At 40.9% G+C, this 10,730-nt stretch overlaps 1 protein-coding gene across 8 annotated transcripts in view; it reads right to left on the bottom strand.

Moving 5' to 3' along the window:
* The window catches only part of Cald1 (caldesmon 1), a 188,233-nt gene that overhangs the window by 94,110 nt on the left and 83,393 nt on the right, over positions 1 to 10,730 (bottom strand). For all 8 annotated transcript variants that reach the window (XM_008823448.3, XM_017795691.2, XM_029558848.1 and 5 more), the window contains exon 3: positions 6,113 to 6,225. In XM_008823448.3, the coding sequence (XP_008821670.1) occupies positions 6,113 to 6,183 (71 nt within the window). In that variant the 5' untranslated portion in view covers positions 6,184 to 6,225. The remainder of the gene's footprint in view (positions 1 to 6,112; positions 6,226 to 10,730) is intronic.

Below are 10,730 nucleotides of genomic sequence, written 5' to 3'. Positions count from 1 at the left end.
CACACACACACACACACACACACACACACACACACACACACACACCTGCTATTCAGCTATATTGACTTCGGGTCCATATTTACGAGCTACGTATAAACGCCTAGAGCTTCTTCATACTTAAGTGGGAGAGAACTGACTGTGGTCCCTCTGAAAATGTGTATACTCTCCCCAGATGTGCGTATTCCCTGATGATTCAAGTGCCTGGGTACCTATATCTACCACAGACAATCTAGGTTTACAAAGAGGAGGAGATACAGAAGTAGATGGATCCAGCATTTGTGAAGATACACATGGGTCTGGGGAAAGCATAAGGGGGTACCTGAGAAACCCTGAAATGAAGGCAAGGTGACAAGGATCAGTGAAAAGCAGAAACAGAAAGAGAAGGTACCTAGGTGAGTTTTATTCCCATGAGGCTGGTGGATAAAAAGAGCAGCGAAAGGAACTATTGATTTATTTGCTTGTTCAAATAGGCAATTGATTTTAAAAATAGCTTAGGTTGAAATGTGCACAAATAATGTTTTTTGCTTAGAAACAGTGCAGTAGGGATTTTCACTGATCACCTGCACATTCCCTTCTGCCAACTAAAATGTTTTTCTTTCCCTTTTGGTCAAGATTAATCTACCTGGGACACATGCTTCATGACTTCTGGCACATTATCCCTATGTGTGATCATTAGTCTCTATAGTTCTATGTAAGGTCATGCACTTAATATTCTGTATATGTACGTATGTATTCATTTATTTTGTGGTGCTGAGGACTGATCCCAGGGCCTTAAGTATGTAAGGCAAGGGCTCTACCACTGTATTACATACCCACTCCTTGTTTTAAGCTTCATTTTGAAGTAGGTTCTTACTAAATTGTACGAACCAGCCTTGAACCTACTTTCCCACACTGTTTCCTATCTCAGTTTCCCAAGTAGCTGGGATTATAGGCCTAGGCCATAAAGCCCAGCTTTCAATATTTATGTGTATTTTGAAACTGATTGAAATGATAACTGATATTTGATTTTGATAACTGATTTTTGATATTTGATATATATGATGATATACACATATGTTTGATAGCTGAATGAAGTATTCCCTCTTTAACAAATCTAAAGATCATCACAAAAACTTAGAGTGAGAAAGCCAAATGAAGGACAAGGAGACCAGCATGAAGGCTGCACAGGGTCACAGGCAAGACAAAGAGGAGAACAATGCTCTTTGATAAGTTCGGCTTACTGTCTAGGTTAATGGAAAGCTAGATTATCTGAAAGGTATGTGAATGGCAGAGCCTTGCTGCACTGAGTAAGTGACAGTCCAGGTGCAGGAAAGGCAGCGTGGCACAAAGCATGCAGTTAACTTTTTATTTAAATGTGTGTGCGTGTGTCTGTCTGTCTGTCTGTCTGTGCATCTGTGTGGGTACTGACAGAGGCCGTCAGAGTGTCAGATCCTTGGAGCTGGTGTTACAAGCATTTGTGAACTGCTCAAGTTGGGTGCTTGGGAACATATTGAACAGAAAGTGTTCTTAACCGCTGAGCCATCTCTCCAGCCCTGCAGCTAGCTTTTTAAATGATCATTTAAAAACTCTCTGAGGAATAAAATTTCCAAGAATCTGGCTTAGTTTAATTTGTGGTTATGACATTTAATAAGAATACAAGTATTATATTATTTATTATTGCAAATTAGAATTATACCTACTAACTGAACTCAATAACATTAAATTAAAACAAGACATTTTATTTAGAAAGTCTTTGTGGGTAAGGAAAGTCAATACTTCCCTTTTTCTATGATGGTACTTTCTCTACAGGGATCAGAGGTACAATATACAAAGGGCATGTATTATTTTTAGTGAGCAGACCAGTATTAGGGTACATATGTTTGGGACTATAAAAATACAGTTTCCTGATCATTGCTTAGTTTTATATAGGTTAAGAAGCATGCAACATGCACTTCCAAATCCCATCGTTCTGTTGTGCCCCAAACAGAGCTTGGAACAAGACAGATACTCAGTAAAAATATTTTGAGGAGAGAGAAATACATCTGTAGCTCTGAGTCTTGGAACTAGTCTCTGGGGATAATTTTCTCTTCTGCCATTCAAGATCTGGGATGAATATTTTTGTTCCCTAGATCCAAGGAAAGTTAAATCTTCTCTAGCCTGGCCCTAAGTATATTATGTAAGGTCACAGAATTATTTTTTTTTCAAAATGTAAGACTGTTGTATTGTTTAGTTGATTTCAAATACAGAAATATATGGCTTATTGTAAAAAAGCAGACAATACCGAAAGCAAAAGGAAGTGACCACTAACCCCCCCAAGAAACCCCGACTCCTGTGACAGGAGGAAGACAGGGGTAGCACTACAGGAAGAGGGACTTGTCCAAGGTCTCATGAGACCTTTGTCTTCAGATCAGAATCATGATTTCAGATAGCCCTTGATTCCTAGTTTGACCATCTGTTTCTTGGACACACCCTGCATTTTCCTATTAAAGTTGGCTGGACCATATAGCCTAACTTTCACTACTCCTATAAATGATCAAATTTTACCAAATCCTGAAGAGTGAACATGGATTTACCAAATCCCAGAACATAGGAACTAGAAGATTCATCTTGAAACATGGAAAGGTAAACAGCACAAACATAAAGAAATACAAGCAGTAAACAGAATGTCAGTTAAACAAGATTAGGACACACACAGACACACACACACACACACACACACACACAATTTAGGTTATTAATTAAGCTTTAGTGCATGCACTCTTTTCAAGACTGACATTAAAAGAAAATAAACCCTATAACCACAGTAATAGTACTTTGAAAAGAATGAATCAAGTAGCTGTGTGGTCAGGTTTTAGGTAAAGTTCTGAGAATGAGAAAATTTGGCTCATTCACTCTCAATCACAATATGGCTCGAACCACTGTGAGCTATTAGCTCATTCTTACCACTGATTCCCTAACTTACTGTTGCTGTAGAAAGCAAATGAACTGAAGAAATCTCTCTGATATAACGCTTACTCTCTGACCCCTTCCTCTGAGTGTTTCTAGCCCCAGCTCTGGTAGGCCACCCCTGCCTTCTTCAGATCTGTTTTCTGAACCCACTATACTCCTGTTTCCTAGCATACTATGAGATACAAACAGGCAGAAACCATGTTCCTTATAACCATTATTTCTCCCATCTCTAGTTCATGCACTGTGACTTGGTAAGTGCTAAGCAGGTATTTGTTGGGTGAGGATATTTTGTAGACTGTCAGGAGAACCCAAAGCCGACTTGTATTGCATGAGGCAGAGTACAGAGGGTGCCTCATGGGGCGTGGACACTAGAAGCCTCTGAGAATTTCAGGCTTCATTCTCTCCCTGGTTCTCCTTCATCCTCCTGCTATTTTGTCTCCTTTGATGGTTTCCATTACTTCTTCATGAGCTCTTACTTTTTTCATGTTGGCTTTTTGTGGGGGAGGTATCACTTCAGCCTTTGCAACCACTACCACAATAGAAGGTGCCCAATTTACTTTCCTTATAGGAATTTATTTCTCTTCTTTTCTGAACAAAAAATTGAAGTTTTCTGTCTCTAAGCACTTGGAGGAACTCTCCATGTGGATGTAGTTTCTAGCTGAAATTCAACACTATGCCCATGACCACCAAGAATGGGGCCCTTCTCATCTTCCCCATAGTAGACAAAGCAGAGACCTTCCTTCGAGCACCTCAGACATACAGTTGTTGGAATTTGAGTTTTCCCCTCCTTTGAAAGCTTTGCTAGTTGTCACGTGTTATTTGTTCACTTCCAGCCACTGCCCTGATTCAGGCTTTCACAGCTGTATGTTTAATGCCAGCTCTGCCAGTCCCATTTTCTTCATGTTCCAGTCCACCTAACTTTTCTAACATACTTTCTTTACATACAACTCCCGTGTTAAGGATCTCCTCATAAACACTGAAATGTGCAAGACCTTTTTCTAACCTTTCAACAGGCTCCTTATAGCAGATTCTTTTCCCCTCCACCGAATTTTTGCTGGTGTCATTCTCTCCCCTAAACAGCCCCCTACTCCGTTTTACAATCAATAAACTTCTTTCTTACAATAATTTTAGGTTCACAGCAGAGTTAAATGGAAAGTACAGAGTTTCCCATGTTCTCTTTGTCCCCGACATGCATAGCCTCTGCCATTATCAACACCCCACGCCATGGTGTTGCATTTGTTGAATGTAAGATGAACCAACATTCACATATGATTGTCAAATTTCCTCATATGCATTACAGTTTAAGTATAACTACACATATTTACCATTACAGTATCATATAGACAGTTGAGCTATCCTAAAATTCCTGCATTCTGCCTATTCATCCCCCCCTGGCAACTGACTGGTCTTTTTGCTATTTATTTAGTTTTATAGGTCTAAAAATTTTTATTTATTTACTATCATTTTAAAATTTTCATAAAGGAACATATTCCTCTTGCCCCATCTTCCCCCTTTTCTTGTCTGTCCCATCTCCCATTTTATGCAGCCACCTTTTTATTCAACACCATCCTACCTTTTCCATGGTTTTCCAGGCCCCCAAAGCTTTTTTTGTGACAAGTTTCATCTCGGGACGATGTCTGTCTTTACTTCTCTTGGTAGTGATATTTAGTTCCATCTACACTATTGTTGTTTGCTACTTAACTAGCAATGGTTAAGAACAGTTGTCAGTAATGATAATAACTGGGGCTGGAGAGATGGCTCAGTGGTTAAGAGCACTGGCTGCTCTTGAGAGGACCTGGGCTCAACTCCTAGCACCCACATGGTGGCTAACAACCATCTGTAACTCCAGTTTCAGGGGATCTGACACCCTCTTCTGACCTCTGCAGGCAGTGCACAACATGGGGGCACTTAGACACATGCAGGCAATCACTCATATGTAAAATAAAAATAATAAAATAATAATAATAACTACCAGTTGTGACTACTATGTGTCATACTAGGCAAGGCCATTTGTGAAGTTCAGTATAGTTCATAACAACCACAGAAGTTGTATAAGAATTATGCTGATTTTATAAGTATGGTTTAGAGAAAAGTCACTTGCTCATGGCCACATGGCTACTAAGTGGCAGAGCTGGGATGTGAGCCTACATTCCCTGAAGGAGAAAGTGCAAAATAAACACTCTACGCAGGTTTCTACCTGGCCTTGCACACTTCATGGAGATGTGCAGAACAAAGACCTGGATGCTTCTGTCACAGGTGCACGTTTTCCGTCTTGTACTGCAGGGCTATGAAATGGTTGTTTGCCCCCAGCTTTGCAACTGTATACTGGGATTATTGGGAGGTAAAGCTGATTTGATTTTAAAGAGCACTATGGGACAGTTTCCTCCTGTGAATCCTCTGCTTTTTCAAAAGAACATCCGATTTAAGCCATATTAAATGCCACTGTCCTTTGAGGCCTGAATGTCTCTCTCTCTCTCTCTCACACACACACACACACACACATTTCTGTCTCAAATTTTACCAATGCTGTGTTTCTCCAACCTTCGTCTAAGGCTCCACCTCAAAGGCCTCATCCACCTTAACACCTTCCAACTACACCCACACCCTCTGCAGTGGCTCAGATAGCTGATTATTAACTTTCCCTAGCAGGCTGGGCTTGAACACTTTTTTATAAGAATAAATATTTGTCACAAGACTTGTCTGGGGCTTTTTCCCTTCACTTTTTTTAAGACTGAAGACTAGTTTGGGATTTTCTGTTATTAATGATTTTTAAACTTTGATCACACATTGCCTTTGCCATTAAAAATTATACAATGTGTAGCACTTGATTAAATGCAATTATTTGACTCCGCCAATTTCTTTCTCAATATTAGTTTATTTTCCTTTTTTTTTTTTTAGGTCTTTTTGAGACAGGGTCTCCCTGTAGCCCCAGCTGTCCTGGAACTATGTAGACCAGGCTGGCCTTGAACTCACAGAGATCTGCCTGCCTCTGCCTCCCGAGTGCTGGGATTAAAGGTGTGCACCACCAACTTTCATCCGGAACATTTCTCATCCATAAGTATTTTTACAAATAGTTGACTGTGCAATGTGGTCACATTTGACCCTTCAGAGGGAACAGCCACTGAGTCTGGGAACCAAAAGTATTAATAATAAAGTGCAAGCATCTGCCGACCTGAATCCTTACCTCTCTGCTTCTAGCCGTATTTCCTCCCTCTTTTGTCTCCTGAGTTCTCTGCGACGTTCAAAATCATCCATAGCGAGGTTTTAGGTTTAGGAAGTCCAGATAACCGTTAGGATCTAAAGGGGAAGAGACAGTGAGGACCATCAGTGAGTCAGACTACTATCCTCATTCATCCCGCATTTGCCTCTCCCACTTCCACCTCCTTCATCTTTTCTTTACTCTTAAGAAAAATACTTCAGGAGACTGCTAAGGCCATCAGTGACCAATTTCTGATCCCTGAGCAGAATTTACTCTTATTCTTAAAACTATTAAATGTAAGCAAGATCCCAGGATCGCATTTTAAAAGAGACTTTGAGAAGAAATATTGACAGACTTAAGAGCTAATAAATAATTTTGCTCTTTGTTACTTGCTGAACCCCAGACAAAAGAGATGCAAAAAATGAACAAAGGAAGAGAAAACATGAAAAAGAAAGAAAAGGCCAAGGAAATAAATATGTAGGAACTAGGCAAAATAAAAGAAAAACAGAATATTATCACAAGCAGGTATTTGCATGTTCTAAATGTATGCGCATCAGGGTGTTAATGAAGGCCGCAGCAGTTATGCTCAGAAGAAATATCTCCAGGAAGCCTGATTTTAAAAAGCAACTGAGCTGTGATCAAACTGTCTTCAGAGCTCAAAACTCCCGGCTTACTCCAGATGCAATTCAACCATTTTACCCTTTCCTACCTCCTCTGTGATGGTTTTGATCCCGGAAAGAATTTCTCTTTCCACCTCTTCAAATGAGGAGCCTGCTTCCCCTGCGTGTCCGTGCCATGGAGTCAAGTATTCCAGAATTCCCCTGCAGCCCCCAAACCCAAAATGACTCCAAGAAAGGAGAAGCAGGCTCCTTAGGTCCTTGCTTTGTTTACAGAGCTGTCAGTGGTTAGTTAAACTCGGCCTGGAATCTGGCATTTAAGGCCTGCTGGAAGATTGTTTCCTGTATGGAGCGGGAGGCCTCCACTTCCTCTGGAATCCTAGGCGCTCTGTTGCATTCAGAGCACGAAAATATTTTCCAGCACTTTCTATATAGATGAGATGAACCACTTGCCCTGCACAAGAAAATCAGGCGAGTGAAAGCCCAGAGCTATCACAGGATGGCATCTTTCTTTGAAATCACGTTCAAAAAGAAACCTGAAGCAAATTTTCATTTTAAAAAATTTCACCCTCCCCCCACTTTTATAGTTTATAAAAACAAAATTAAACCTTAGCAAAAGCCCTAAACTCTACAGTGTTTGAATTATTCCCACTTTTCATATTTTAAGGTATTATTTAAGTTGCTTACACATATTTAGAAGATCAAATTTGGGTTTTTAGTGGAGGCTTAAAAATCTTAATTGTTGCTCTTCCTCACTCTGACATACTCCCCAAGACTTTCCCAAGACTTCTAGCCATGAAGGAAACAATCAAGCTTTCTTTTTGTATTTCATCAGCCATAAACAAATTCTTAGGCCAGATGTGGTGATGCATGCTTATAATCCTAGCACTGGGGAGGCTGAGGCAGGAGGATTGCAAGTTTAAATCTATCTGGGACTACAGAATGAGACCCTGCCTCAAGGGCGGGGGGCTCTCTCCTCCCTTTAACCCCCCCTAAACTCTTCTAGTCTTCTCTCTCCATAATTATTAGAATGAAAAAAGACAAGTAATTTGAAGGCTCTTACAAGGCCATTTAGGAGTTTTCTTCCTGGTTTCTGTTCTAACCATGTGCAAGTGGATGAGGTGCCATAGGAACAGTAGAGCCAGAATATCAGGGACAGAGAGACATTGGACTCTTCTCCTTTCTTCCTTTAATACAGTCTTTTGTTGCATAAAAGTATCACTTGGGGGGGTGGAAAGTTGGCTCAGTGGCTAAGAGCACTGGCTACTCTCGCAGAGGACCTGTGTTCAATTCCCAGCACTGACATGGTGCCTAACAACCATCTGTAACTCCAGTTCCAGGGGAATCTGATGCCCTGTTCTGACCTCCACGGGCACTGCATGACACGGGTGCACTTACACACATGCAGGCAATACATTCATACACATAGATAAAAATAATAAAATATTAAAAAAATAAAAGCATTCCTTAAACAACTACAAGCAGCAGCAAACAGAAATGGAGGAAAGGTCTGTCAGTAATTAAACATGCTAGCTTCTTTATGTATCCAGCAGCTGGGAGAGCATCCTTTTGTCTGGTTGTTGCTCCTGCCCTATCAAAGCTCGGCAGGAGCCTACTACTGGTCACTCCAGTGCTATACCTGTACCTTGGAAGTGTTGGAGAGTGGTGAAGGGATAGCCTGAGCCTTGAGCAGACTAGAAACGCACTGGTTTGCAGGGTGGCAGTTATACGCAAAGGGAAGCAAAGCTGACAGACCCCATGTGGTTACTTTGGCTAAGCATCCTCACTGGCTCTCCCCCATGCAAATTCTTTCTCTGATTTCGTCCTCCTACTCCTCACCTTTTACCACTTATTTGGGTTTTTTTCCCCAACCATAGGAAAATGACTTATCATTTAAGTATAAGTTGATTATATACCAGGGGACACAATGGGAGAAGAGGGGATTGCAAAAGCATGGGTTTCCATGCAATTCTATGGACCAATGCTTTTATGGATTATGTTCTGTGGCTATCTGGGGGTGGAGCTGAGGGAGCAAAAACACATCTGTGCACCGTGTGGTATGATTGGGAGCAACAGCTTACATGTCCGTGTGTGTGTGTGTGTGTGTGTGTGTGTGTGTGTGTGTCTCGTATGACAGAGAGGTACTGTGTTTGTGAAACAGGCTCTTGGCTCATCTCAGAGCTGGATAGGATACCCTTATATCAGGGGGCTTTTCTAACTACTCCTGTGTAAGAGACTCCAGTAAGTGACTTCCCTCCTTCTTTTGGGAGCAACAGCTTACATGTCCCCAGCCAGTAATGCCTCATTTCCTCCCCTTCCCCCACTCCCCTAGTCAGTGTTGAGTTCTTTCCAGCAAAATTGGTTAGGAAATAAACTCACAAGCAACGGAGTGATGAAATGTCCAGACAGAGAGATTCCATCAACCACGAAGCTCTCGGGTATCACAAATTAGACAGATTAACATGAGAGAAAAATGCAGGCTTAAAGGAGGTTTGCATCCATGTATGTGTCTGAAGCGTTCTTAAAGAATTACAGGAAAATCTAAATTTGTATATGTGATTACGGTCATGCTAGTCAACTCACTGTGCTGAGACTCCTTTTGTGAGTAAGTAAGTGAATAAATAAATAACCGTTGTAAAGGCAGGCATAGCCTTATCTAGGTCTATAGTCGTCTTTCCAATATGGTTTCTCATACATTGAATTTTCTTTTAAAAAAGGGCCTGCTCTATAATCAAGGAGTAATTCAGTGTTGTAGATTTCAGATCACCTAACACTCTGCCTGTTCTTTGGGTAAAGATTCTGCAAAGCTTGTGGTCCAGATGTGGCAGGATGTGACAGGAGTCTGCTCCAGCACCTCAGGGTTTCCTGAGCTCCCCCCCTCCTCTTCCTCTCCTCTCTTCCTTCTTGCTGTTGTCCCTTTTCTACTTCTAATGGGGGTGGAGGAACAGCACTTTTTTATGTCTCCTAATATTTCCTTTTCTTTTTGTAGACTTTTTCCCCACTCTCCATCTCCCTCCTAGACTGAATCTAAGTATATCTATAGCTAATAAATCTGATTTGATTCTTTTAATCAAAAAATTGAGCTAAATTTCTGATGAGTATCTTTTAACCAAGAAATCTAATATTCTCTCTGTGTGTACGTATATGTTGTATGTGCATATGTATGTATATATGGAGGCCAGAGGTTGATGTTTGGTGACTTTTTCTATCATTTTCTACCTTATTTTTTGGACAGAGTTCTCACTGAAGATGGAGGTCACCAATTCAGCCAGACTAGCTGGCCAGCAAGCCCCAGGCACTAAGCTATGCCCAGCATCTTAAGTGGGTGCTAGGGATCTGAACTCAGGCCCTCATGCTTGCAAGGCAAGTACTTTACTAACTGAACCATCTTCCCAGCTCCAAGAAATCGATATTATTTTGTTTTATATTCATAAGATTGTTGTTTTCCTCTGTGGGCATGTGGCTTTACTCTGAAGCTCATTTGAAAGAATGAATATGTTTCTGGTTTTGTTTAGGTCAGGGTATGTGGTAAGTAAAAGACTGTCTGAGATGTATGTGTCTGTGTATTTGCACATGCCTGCACACATGTATAAATGTGATCAAGGCAGGGAAAGGTCATGAGTAGGTGGATTTCTAACCTAGCACTTGATTGTTACAGAGTAAGACTTTTGGAGAGAATCAAGTCTTATCTATTTCCAAATAATCTGAAGTCGAATAATGAATGGACTGGTATTGAGGAAGTCCTCAGGATGGGGAGGCACTGCCAATGTTGGTCTTAGAATATATCAAGAATACAACCCGCTGCTTCAGGGACACTGAAGAGGATAATGCAGCCTGTGAAGTAGCACTTATTCAATATTTACTATGTGGTGGGCCATGTTTTATCCTTTAAATGTTTTTGTCAATATATTTTGTTTCTCAGAGCATAAAGCAAATGAACAGAAACTACAAAGTTCCCATGTGCTCACTTTACCTTCCCCCACTCA

Source organism: Nannospalax galili, unplaced genomic scaffold, assembly GCF_000622305.1.
Source record: "Nannospalax galili isolate Female #2095 unplaced genomic scaffold, S.galili_v1.0 scaffold307, whole genome shotgun sequence".
In the NCBI taxonomy this organism is placed as follows: Eukaryota; Metazoa; Chordata; class Mammalia; order Rodentia; family Spalacidae; genus Nannospalax; species Nannospalax galili.
Note: the sequence above shows the minus strand (reverse complement) of the source record. Positions and strands in the feature narration are given on the sequence as shown.